The sequence below is a fragment of the Poecilia latipinna genome, unplaced genomic scaffold (genome assembly GCF_001443285.1).
Source record: "Poecilia latipinna isolate Pla-1442-1.1 unplaced genomic scaffold, P_latipinna-1.0 Scaffold413, whole genome shotgun sequence".
NCBI classification, from domain to species: Eukaryota; Metazoa; Chordata; class Actinopteri; order Cyprinodontiformes; family Poeciliidae; genus Poecilia; species Poecilia latipinna.
The window spans coordinates 55,787-68,547 of NW_015113029.1; the positions used below are offsets into that span (position 1 = coordinate 55,787).

General features: G+C 38.4%; 1 protein-coding gene across 1 annotated transcript; it reads left to right on the forward strand.

Annotated features, from left to right (window-relative positions):
* Positions 1-6,566: 6,566 nt before the first annotated feature.
* LOC106950637 (claudin-7-B-like) lies at positions 6,567-9,107 on the forward strand. Its single transcript, XM_015037640.1, has 4 exons — positions 6,567-7,102; positions 8,462-8,626; positions 8,708-8,792; positions 8,878-9,107. The coding sequence occupies exons 1-4, from the start codon at positions 6,880-6,882 to the stop codon at positions 9,032-9,034; spliced, it is 630 nt and encodes a 209-aa protein (XP_014893126.1). The 5' UTR covers positions 6,567-6,879; the 3' UTR covers positions 9,035-9,107.
* The last annotated feature ends 3,654 nt before the right edge of the window (positions 9,108-12,761 follow it).

The window sequence follows — 12,761 nt, forward strand, 5'->3', positions numbered from 1 at the left end:
TGATTGTAACTTTTTGTGATCATTTTTTGTCTTTTTTTTTTTTGGGGGGGGGGGTCCTTTCCTAACATTTTATTAGTTTTCCCTGCAGCCAAAGAAATAAAAAAAAAAGATAATCCAAGAGTCTAATACTTCTAATGGGAAGAGAAGGGAGATATATCTGTAACAGAGGTGGGAGATGCCAGCTGACCGTTTGACAGGCAGGTCAAACACTTTGCGTCATAGATCAGTTGATTTGTGATGGATGTGTTATTGCATTATTGTTTGAATTTTCAAAAAGTCACCAAAATTGTACTTTCATATGATTCTGGTCCATTTCAGGGGGAATACAGAACTAGCAAAGCTGCTTCTAAAAGGCTTAACTACTGCAGCAGAAGGTTAGGAAACATTAAATAGACACAGAAACAGTCTTAAGAGTGACTGATGCATTAGAGAGTGCTATACTTTAAGCAGCTTTTTTTGTTATTATAATGATGTGATGATGACTTCAACACTCAAAAAAACCAATGTGGACACCTGGAGGGTTTCCACACTGAAGTATTTTGTGAAAGGGGTTAAAGACATTTTTATAATTTTTTTTGTTGTCGTTTTGTAGCGTAGATATTTGCAGTTGTTCATCTCTGAGTTCTAGTCTCGCCTACTCCTCCCCATAAATATGACAGCAGCATAATAAAACTCAATTATATATTTCATGGGACTGGCTTTTTGGTGCTCGTCCCCATGACTGTAAGTGTCCCCCGTCGGGTCATTCCCGTGAAAACCATCTGGAGGTGACACGGCACAACACACAAAAGTTAAAAAAGTTAGAGCCTACGATTAAAATAAAATAAAAACCTAAAAAAAAAACAGAGTATTATGACCATTCTTCTACATAGTTTGTTACTTTCTTTCATTACCGTCATCCTTTCCAGCTCATGATAAAAACTTCACTTCCACGGTGTCAGGACAAATGAGAAATATGTAAAAGAGCTGGAAAAAAATGGCTTTGCCATGAAATATTTCTCTAAAAGCATTTTGAAATACTTTATATCACACTAAATGCATCTGAGTTGTAAAAAAAAAAAAAAAACTAGGTTAATGTTTTAAATTTTTGACTCCAGCTCTATATCTTTTCTCTGGGAAAAAAAAAAAAAAAGTGTTCTGTGGGGCTGTCTCACACTTAAAGCATGCAAACATGACGGAGCAAAACACGCAGCGAGAGGCAGGCAGACTCAGTGCCTCCTGCTGTATTTGTGCCAACAGGTATAAACCTCTAGCAGGTCAAAACACCTCTCATGATCCCTAAAACTGAGCCGAGTTATCCAGGGATCTGCAGGAAACCGCAGATCAGCACGCTCGCACAACTTCTACCTGTTTTAAAAAAAACATCCATCTGTCATAAGAGATTAGGTGGGGAGTAAGCGTGGATTATTTCAGAGGCCTCACTGATGCATCGCATGCCGACAACATCAACACGGATACGAAGTACATAATGTTGACATTTCCCTGCATACATAATCTAATAGACAGTAGCACTGTTGTGTTGTGGCGCCATCATTTCCCATTTGCATGACGTAAATTCAATCGGCAAAATGGAGGACTCTTCTGCGACCGCTTTATGAGAGCACACTGACGACGACTTGGTCATTTCAGCTCAGGGAACTGGTCGGATAAATTGCAATGGGATTTTAAGTTGTTCTGTTTTGTTCAAAGCAAACTGCGTTTACAAGCATGAGCATTCCAGCATTATCTTTTTTTTTTTCTTTTGAAAATAAAGCCTTTGCGCTACTTCTGTGAGGCGGGACAGTGCTAGGAAATCATTAAACATCTAAACCTAAATATCCTTCTCATAAAACGACACTAACATGGAAGTTTGTGGTTGTAACAGACATGCTGTATGCATCATACATTCCAATTAAAACAAATTATTACCAACTCACTATGTCATAAAATATACTCATTGAAGACTAAAATGAAATAAATAAACAAAGATTGTAAAATAATTATAATAAAAAAAAAACATGTCATTAAAAATCTATTTATTTCTATGTTTAAATTAACCTTACATTTTGTTAAAAACAGATCCACCCTTGAACCATGGTGGTCAGATAAGTAGTCACAGGTTGCAGAACCGCTTAGAAAAGGAGGGTAGAATTCTTTCTGCATCATTTGTTTGGGACTTTTTTTGGGATTATTTAGGATTAATGAGCTCACATCTATCTCATCTACTGCTCAAACAATTCTTTTCAAAGAATTGTTTGAGCAGAAAGTATAAGACGGATGAACGGCTCCATTTACATCTGCGTTTTGCAGCACGCCAGTCGATTAGACGCTACAGTCGCTCGGTGACAACGATGGCAAATCGATGTTTGACAGGCAGGATAATTATGCTTCAAGACTTTCCGCAGAACGAGCTGAAATTGAGCCGCATGTGATGTGACAGATTATCGTGAGCTCTTGGGCTGTTGCCGCTTTTACATCGAGTTCCCCCTATTGAGACGTGACCTCAGTCGGGGTCAGACAGCCGCTCTTTTTCCTCGTCTGATCCTCCTTATGTACTTCGCTGTGCCATCTATAATCTCGTGGAAGCATGACTCGTGCATTTGTATGAGATTATTCGCAGTAAACCCACACAGAGCGAAGCAGTCCATGGGCAGAGTGAATGGAGCTTTATGTTTCCTAATGCAGCAAATAAGGATTACAGTGTTAAACCAAATATAGTTGCCTGGAAAGCTGGGGGAACCAATTACTCTCAGAGTGTTTATGCTTTTTTTTTTTTTTTTATAGGAACCTATATGCTAAATTTGACTAGACGAAAACAAATCGCATCCTTGTGTTAATTATGTTTTGCACCAGAAGCCATTAATCTTCTGTCTACTCCTGCATCAATCGCAGATCATCAATGTTTGCAGGTACTAAATACCAAAACTATGAACGAGTGTCAGCGCTTGTGATGATGAAAAGGCTAAAACAAAAGTGACTAAAGATGGGATGGAGCTCTGGTGCCTAATTCTTTCCTCGACGTGTCAAAAGGGAATCCAGAACCGAAAGTTTGTCTGAGAAAGTAGCAGTCTTTGAATATAGCCTAGCTCTTCATGAAAGGAAACGCATAACACATTATGTCTGAATATCTGAAAGTTATCAGTCAAGAAAAAAATAATAATAAGTCACACTTAACAATGTGAGCCCTCTTTACTCTCTCTCTCTCTTATGCTCCCTTCCTTTCCACGTTACTCCACAGTTGTTTCATAGTACTTAGATCTGGGTACTGAGAAGTTTACTTATTTTCTGTTGAATTATTTTGGTATTGAAAAACAAAAACAAAAAAACCATACATTTCCAGCTCACTCCTGGAGACAATGCAGATCAAAGAAAAGTCGTTTTAGAACTTGTTACTTTATAAATACTCTTTCTAGAACAAAACTGAAAGAACATAAACCGAGTAACTTGGTCTGTATGGCTTTTAAAATACCCATGGTCACCTTTAGGTGGCAGTATTGTACCTCAGCGTTGTCCCTATTTAGCCGTTCTTCCCTAACATGCTCTGTAGTTTGATGGCACAAAATGTGCATTGAGATTAAAGGATTACATTACAAGGTAAGATTACAGCACTCTCAGATTGTGAGGTTTAATCCAAAGCAAAGTGATAGTCTTAAAAAGTAATTAACTGCTAACTGTACACCTCAACATATCAAAGCAAACAATTTCAAATGGGTTATGGCTTATAATGAACTTTTACAAAAATGTACCCGGATTTAGCGTCATCAAAAATGATCAAACATAAAAATTAAAAAAAAAAAAACTTTAAAAGTACCTGTCAAAGGAGCAACTGTTATTTTAGAGGGTGAGTCACTTTCAGAGTAAGTTAAACACTAGGTCACAACTTTATTCAAATTAGCTCCGCTTGGTATTGTCGAAACGGTTGGAGAGAACAGAGACAGCTGATCCGGAAACACGCCCCAGACAGGAACAACCATATTTAAATTGTTCCATTCCTTGTCGTCTCTCTCACCTGAGATGACTCACGTGACAACACAAGAAACCGGCGGCAAGGAGAAAACATTTACAACATATTCAGTGTGTTTGTGCTGTGTGATGACTCAGAGAGCGGCTTTAGTATCAGCCTAAATAAATAACAACAACTGGGGTGTTGTGGAAGCTGAAACCCAGCATTTTTCTTGCTAAGAATGTGGAGATTATATCACACAAGTGTTTAACATGGAGCAACAAAAAAAAAAAAGAAAGAATTTCACAAGTCCATGCATGCTGTCGTTGCTGGCGCTCAGAGAGGGAGAGCGGAAGACATGTTCTGTGTTTTCCAAGAACCGAGTGGTTAAAAGCTGGAGCCCGATGAAACCAGTTTGACCAGTGAGCAAACTGAATCAGCCTCCATTGTGACTTAGACGTCTCTGCTCCCACACCAAAAGAGGTTGTTGGAGACAGAAAGAAATGTTTTTACGGTGTATATCTCCTCAGACTATTCTGGCCATTTCAGATGGATGCTTGTTCTGAAATAAGGGAAATTATGTTAGAACTGCTGAATGACAAAAACAAACAACATACATAGCAAAATAGCAATTATTACAGAGGATTTTGGGTTATAACAGATAACATTTGAGCAAGTGTTAAATATGAACTGAACTTGTTTTAAGGCTTGATCTGGATAAAATGACATATGATTTTTGACGATTTTTATCGTTGTGTCATTTGATGACACATGAGGACTGTACCTGATACGATCAGAAGATCTAACCAGGTCGTAAAAAAAAAAAAAAGGTTTCAGTTTACAAAACTGATTGAACACAGTTTCAGATCAACAGCATCTGTTGATATCCAAGAGAAGTAGGTCTTCACAGAAAGACATGATAAAAAAAAAAATGAAAAAATGCTGAAAACATAAAAAGAGTTCAGTTTAGGGTTTAAATGTGGATTTAATTACAACACCCTTTTTACTTAACATTTGAAAACTTTTGTTGAATGCATCAGCCTACAAGAAATTAACAAATCATGTCCACTCAAAAATGACGCATTTCTATACTGAGAAGGTATTAAGATCTTAAGGTATTAAGTAACTCCACTTATGAGTTACTTAACCTCAAAATTTCAGATATTCCTCGTAATTTATGAGAAATATCTGAAAGGTGTGGCATGCATAAGTATTCAGCCCCCTCCTCCCTTGACAGGACATCATGATGTACTCCTGCCTTGAAAAGCTTATTTCCTGTCCTGGTTTTCAATTGGCTCAACCTCTTTTGATTCTCATATAATGGATTTAATGAAGAAAGATTGTTTAAAGCTTTGAATATTGCTTTAATACACGACTTTGCTTTAAACTTCTCCACAGCTGACTAGAACATTTTCGAAATGTTTCAACAATGATTCACTGAGAGGAGTTCTCTTTTGTCCTCTCTTCTTCTTCTGTATTTAATGATGCAGTGCTGAGAAGTCTCAAAAAGGGAAATGACAAGCGCTCATAATAAAAACACTGTTCCAGCATACAAATGATCAGCAGATCAGCAACATGTAACTAGGCCCACGCTGAAATCCAGAGCTAAAAACATATTTTCCTTAGTTTTCCTTTGGAAATGTGACAATTTATATCAATAGCAATGTTAGAGTTAATTTAAATAAACTGCATTTACTACATTAGATGTCCCTTTGGGTTAGAACACCAGTTGTGTCTCAGTCCTGGAATTTAAATGAACTAAAATTGTAATTTCTTTTAGCCAACAACAGCTTTCCTGTAAATGTATTAGTCATTTATTTAAACGCGCGCATACATCCACGTAAATGAGTCATTCAAGTTGAATTTGTAGCCACACATTTGACTCTATCACAACTATAAAAAGAAACCTTGCTATTGCACAATATTAAGATAAGATATTCCTTTATTAATCCCACAGTGGGGAAATTTCCATTGTTACAGCAGTATAAAGGACAGAGCAGAACCAATATAAAAATTTATAAAAATCTATATATACACAGTAAAATCAGGTGAATATAGAAAGTATTGAAACAGTATTGTTTGAAATATAAATAAATAAATTCCAGGTTTATTGCCTATAGTAAAGAGTAGTGGACTACTGAGAGCAGCAGGTGTTGTACAGTCTGACGGCGGCCGGAAGGAAAGACCTACGGTATCTTTCTTTGTGGGTGAAAGATCTACATCTAATACTTGTTTACCATCAGGCTTCCGGTTTCACCTGGGGAACGTGAGCTAATCGCAAGTGTGTTCACTTTAAGTTTGATCTTAAAGTGTATCCAGTAATTTAATTGAATGACCATAAAGACTCGTTTTTGTTTCTATCATTAGAAAGAATGAAGTGAGCAAAATCATTTTAATTTAGACAGGTATTGAAAGTGAGACGAAATAAACATGTTGAAGTTTTATTTTGCTTGTTTTTACTAGAGATTTTCTGATTCAAAACCGTATCAAACCAGGTCTAGTATCAGTATGACTTCCCTCTGTCCCACTAGGAAACGCTTACATCACGAAACTTCAGGTGTTTCTTTCTTCTTACGCCGATGAGTCGAAACCGCGTGCGCGTCCCCGCCCACCTGCCCTAGAAACCGCCTAAAAGAGCTCGCTCCCGCTGTCCCCTTCCTAGTTAAGGTGCGGCATAAGAACAGGTGCGCATGCATTCACCGACAGTTTTTAAGCCGACATATCGCTTCTGTGTGCTACTCTTTCATTTGCAGAAAGCAAAGGACTTTTTAAAATATATATAATTTTTTTCTTTTTAAAAAGGGACATAACTTTGTAAGAAGCAAGTAAGTCTTTTCTTTTGTTTTTGTTTTGCTTGTTGGATTTTAAAGGAACAGGACTTTTCGCAGCAGGTGGACCTCTTTGGCTTTTTGTTGCTATTGATCCCAACTTAGGAGAAGGGAGAACAAATCGTCGAAATGGCAAACAAGGGTCTTCAGATTCTGGGCTTCGCTCTGGCTCTCCTGGGCGTGATTGGATTGATAATCGGCACCATTTTGCCACAGTGGAAGATGTCAGCCTTTGTTGGCTCGAACATCATCACGGCGGTGTCCATGTACGAAGGACTGTGGATGTCCTGCGCGTTTCAGAGCACAGGCCAGATCCAGTGCAAAGTGTACGACTCCATGCTGCAGCTCAACAGTAAGTAACAGTAATTACACTTTGTCTTTTTTAAAATAAATATATATAAAATAATAAACGGTGGTCGGTATGTAACGATGAGTTTTGACGGCGTTAACCTAAAAAAATTGACCCCCTCCCCCTCCACACTTCTAGTTCTACATGGGCTTCGTGAAAGGTCACCTAGACATTTCTTCCTCTAAGGAGAAAAATGACGCAACTAACAATTCACCTGTTATCATTTTATTCCCCCTGCGTCATGCCGGTTGCTACTTTAAAGTTGGCGTCTGTGGCCTTGACAAACAGGTTTTTCTTTTGAATAAGTCCCTAGTTTCCCTTTGCTTGGCATTGCATTTTTTTTTATTTTATTTTACTTTTTTAACCCAACGCCCATTTTTGGAGGGGAAACTGCTTAAAACCGTTGCTAGAAATTCAAATGTTTAAACACTCTTTGCGTTTTTCCACCTGAAAAGCTGGGAATCTACACAGCGGCCTTGACCGTGTTTCTCCTTAAGGGCATCATTGTCCCGTAAAGCCCTCCCTCTTTGCGGTAATCTTTTTACTGTTTCTTTACACAGCAGATGTAGTTAAAGGTTAAACACCTGGGTGAGCCATTGTTTAGTCAACAGACCCTATAGAGCAGTACCCGAAGGAAGTTCATAGCAGTGGGGGAAGTTATTTATCTAAAACTGCCTGAATAAAGTTTAGTTTTGTTGGTTGTCAAAGAGATACAGGAAGTATAAGAGATTTGACGTGGAATACTGTTAGATATGGTGTGAAGTTTGTTTTAACTTCCTGTTGGCTGACTGAGTAAATGGCAGGTGCTACTTTCCCCCATCCTCCATTTTTTTTTTTCTTTTTAAAGATAATCAAACCTATCAACAAACTCTGGTGCCATCTTTAAGTATGAAAGCCAATTGCATTCATAAGACCGATTCCAAGAGACTGGGAAAAGAAATGGTGGCTCCGAACACTGGCAGCTGAAGTTTCTCGGAAAAGCTCACTGCGAGTTTCTAGAACTGGGAGTGTCCTCCATAACAGAGAAATCTGAAACCCGGTCAGACCTGTTTTAGCACACCTACACATTCTACCACCCCACCCCCACGCCATTTCCTGAGTTTCTGGCTGAAGCCAGTTTCTAGAGTGGCAAGAGATGGCAACTGTTCTGTCCCAAATGAGTTTGTTTACAACACCTTTTCCCCAAACGGTAGCGTCTTCATGCACACATGAACTGGGCACGACCAGTATCGGCTCATTGAAGCAATTTTATTTTTTTTGTCTTGTTTGCGCCGCACCTGTAATGACGTGTCCCCCTGTTAATAAGTGTTGGGTTTGACAATAACTGATGGCCTAACGGACTTCTTTCGTTCTCTTAACCAGGTGCCCTTCAAGCAACCCGCGCCCTCATGGTCGTGAGCATAATTGTGGTCGTAGCTGGGATGGGGGCAGCTGGCATGGGGATGAAATGCACCAACTGCGGAGGCGACGACCAGGTGAAGAAGGCCAAGATTGCTATGACTGGCGGCATTATTATCTTGATTGGAGGTAAGAGGCAAAACCCTAAACTCAAACCAGGATCTTTCAAAACTAGTGGAAACGCGTCAAGTAATGCATGTCCTTTTGCAGCGTTGTGTGCCATCGTGGCCTGCTCTTGGTACGCCAACGACATCGTCAGAGCCTTCTACGACCCCTTCACTCCTGTCAACACAAGGTGAGTTTCTCTGGATTTTTGGTTACGCTCACTTCTGTACAGTGCGGAAGAAGGTTTTACATTTGTGTCTCTCTGCTCTCCGAAGGTATGAGTTCGGGTCTGCCATCTTCATCGGCTGGGCTGGATCTTTTCTGGCTATAATTGGAGGTGCCATGCTGGCGGCGTCCTGCCCAAGAGAAAAGCGTTCGCCCAGCTATCCCATGTCCAGCAGGCCCCCCAGCAACAAGCAGGACTACGTTTGAACAGGATAGGAATTGGTTATTGTTTGAAAGAACATTTTAATATTCACCCTGAATCCATCTGGAGAAATGTATGGGGGGAAAAAAAAAAAGTATCCATGGAGTACTGACCTTATTTTATATCACCTTTTTAGTTTTTTGCAGGATTACCATTGATGTTACTGTAATATTTTACCAAATGCTTTGTAAAGTTTTTTTTTTTTTTTTTTTAATACCGGCTGTTTACTTCAGAACACACCGGTCCCGCCCTTCTGAAACTGAAGTCTGTGTTTATGTGTACCGCCTATGTAGCTCACCGCTGTAAAGCACTGAGTTAATTATGGAGAACCTTGATGTAGGAAGCGCTTTTCATGCGATGTACATTTGAATGGACAACGTTTGGTAACATCTGTTTTACTGTAAGGGTTTTTTTTTTTTTTTCTTCCTTTAGATTAAGGTTTAGTAATGATACCATGACTTGTACACAGATTGCCAATTTTGTAACTTGTGATACTATGACAATTTAATATCTACTTGTGTGAATGAGCTCTGCTTGTATTGGCTATTTTTTTTATCTTAAGTTTTTATGTTGTAAATAAAGTTAAAGTGAAAGATCAAATTTCTTGATACTAACTTGTAAGTGCTTAATATATTCAAACTTTATGTAATCATGAGATGGAAAGATGGTCTCTGCCAATTTAAATAACTTTCTGTCAAGAAGGAAGGCACAAGTAAGGTATTCATGAAGGAGAGCTGTTAAGGATTTTTTTTTTTCTTTTTGTCTGTGCATATTTGCTCCATGCTTAAAAGCATACTTGCATAACATAAGATTGGTGCCGGTCACACTGCTGAGTGGAGCCCAGCACTGGATGGTGACCAACTCTCTGTTCCAAAATGAGTTTGGGTTATACGCTGCGTCATTGCGCATTAAATCTTTTTTTGATAACCTCACATTTAAGGTTGACTGATTAGGATGTGGAATAACGATTTTGGTCTTGTGCAGACTAAAGCAAACAAAAATGACATTGTTGCATCTGTGGGGGAAACTCCTTTGTACCAAAAAAGTGAAAGACAAGTTGAAGCATGTAGCTTTACACTTAAGACTGTGCAGTAAAAGCAAATTTACAGTGGGCACACTGATCCAATGAAATGTTCAGCTGATTAGAATTTCAAATGTGTGTGTATGCATGAAGACCAAATATAAGAAGTGGGAAAAACCTGTGAATGGCTCATTTGAAATGAGAAACTACCAAAACGCCGATTTAAACGAGCCACAAGTTTCTGTACCAGTGACGATCATGCTATAAAAACGGCTGGGAGGAGGAACCCATGATTATGCTTGGTTGTGCACCCAGGATGCAGCAGTCTGGATATTAAACCTCTCTGGCTCAGCAACAACTTTTTGCATTAGTTTTTCTTTGAAGCCATAGTTTTGTCTCTCACTACCTGCACTTGGTCAAACTGTCATCACAGGACAGTGTTGGGCTTTCTGAGGTAATACACTGCTCAAAAAAATAAAGGGAACACTCAAATAACACATCCTAGATCTGAATGAATGAAATATTCTCATTGAATACTTTGTTCTGTACAAAGTTGAATGTGCTGACAACAAAATCACACAAAAATCATCAATGGAAATCAAGTTTATTAACCAATGGAGGCCTGGATTTGGAGCCACACACAAAATTAAAGTGAAATGTTCCCTTTATTTTTTTGAGCAGTATATGTTCCCCTGAAACACACCATACCTGCTTTCTAAGCTACAAATCTCTACTACATACTTTTATTCTGCGGTAGAAAGTCTTCCTTTTCACAGCCAAACTGCAGCTTGTTAAAATATCTTGTAGTGCCACTGGGCCTTTACTCGGTGGACAAATCCCAATTTAACATGGAGCTCCAATTGAGATACAGTGTATCTGTAATCCTTTAAACAAGCCAATAATCTGAAGTATATTTCTGGAAGGTGGGGTGTTCTATTTCAACTCATAACTTGCTTTGGTTCATCTTCAGAGTATGTTTTGATTTATTGATCATGTGTTGTCTTGCTCTAGTTCTACCTGCAGTCTGTCCTCATTGTGGCTGCCGGACTGATCATTAGTGTCCCATATTGTCATATTATTAAAATAAAGTGGCTTAAACCCTGAGATCAGGCTGCTCCAGTTCCTCAAAGGTTCAATATCCAGCAACGGCAACATACGGGCCAAAGCTGTCCCTCCTCCGCTGCAATCCCCTTTTCCTTTTTCCTGGAAAAGGAAAAGATGTACTTCTGAACCAATTCCTGTCTCAACATGTTTGTGAAAGCTATCACACACACCACAACCAATCAGAGCATTGCAATAGCTGATCATAAATTTATGCTCTCTAAGACTTTACTACCTTTCTAATAGCTCAGGCATTTAGAAGAACGGTGCAGCTGAACCAGTGACCTAAATTAAACATCCAATTCCAGTAATTAAATTGAAAAAAATAAGTTTTCCTTACATGTTACATCAAAGTTAACAGTCCTGACTCATTTAGAATACAGATAGACATTTTTAATCACCTTAGCAACATAAAGGTAGTATTATCACACTTCCTCATAAAGGGCTTGTCGAATCCAAATTCAATAAAGCCCACCTACAGTTATAACAATCAAACCTCTATCTATAGTCGTTACTTTGACTCCATAAAACAGTCCATTGGCTGCTTCTTTTGTCAGATGGTCAAACACACATCTGTAAAAAACTTTATATGATCAAAGGTCAGAAAAACAGCTTTTACATCCTTCTCCCAACACAAGAACTCTTGCCTTAACCCACCCAACTGAGCACAATAAGCTTTAAGAAACTTTTTAAAACAAGGCCAAACAGAAAAATCAAAGGGAGGCCAAACCCGTAATATTTGGTTTAACAAATACTCCTCTTTTTGAATTTAATCAAATTGTGCTCAAACACATTAAATTCTAAATGCCAGAGAGGAAAGTAGACTGAAGTCAAAGTTCTCATGTGTACAACCGTGGTCCATAAAGTTCATTCAGGTTCGTCTTTAGGTAAAAACACTACAAACACCAAATGTGTTAATTTCATTGAATTGTTTTAATAAGTTGCTTCAAATAAAAAAAAAGGAAAAAGATCAAACACTGCAAGCATCCTGAAACCTGGGAACATTTCTGATTCTAACAGAAACGGTGAAGAAAGAGCCATGCCTTATTGTTTAAATCGATTTTGAGACATGAGCTATCAAACCAGAGATAAAAAAAAAGGACAAAAAGTAATTGATTAAAAAATAAAACTACAATGGAAACGGAATGGAATGATCTCTTTTACCACTCCCACACCTTCATGATCTTACTTTAGTCAAATGAGCACTGAATTTGTACCTTTGAATCATGAGCACACTGGAATTTCAGAGAAAGATTACACAAGTCATTTGCAGACTCCCTAAGGCATAAAACACATTTCAACGGTACACAACCTTTGACCTAAGGGACTGACGAGTTTTAACAACATGACAAAGCTGTGGCTTATCCAACTTGTTACTTATGGGGAAGAAACAAAAAAATAAACAAAAAGAAAAAAACAAAACAACAATTGGACGGTTAAACATGACATGAGTTTTGAATAAGTTGGTCATGGTAGCGTCAACAAAATATTAAGGTAGATTATTTCAACAGTCATTTAACAAGGTGTGTTTTCCATTTGATGTGATGCTTTTTACACCCAAGAGAACAATTCAATAAGTGGAAACAAATTTACACATACTCGCGTCCTAA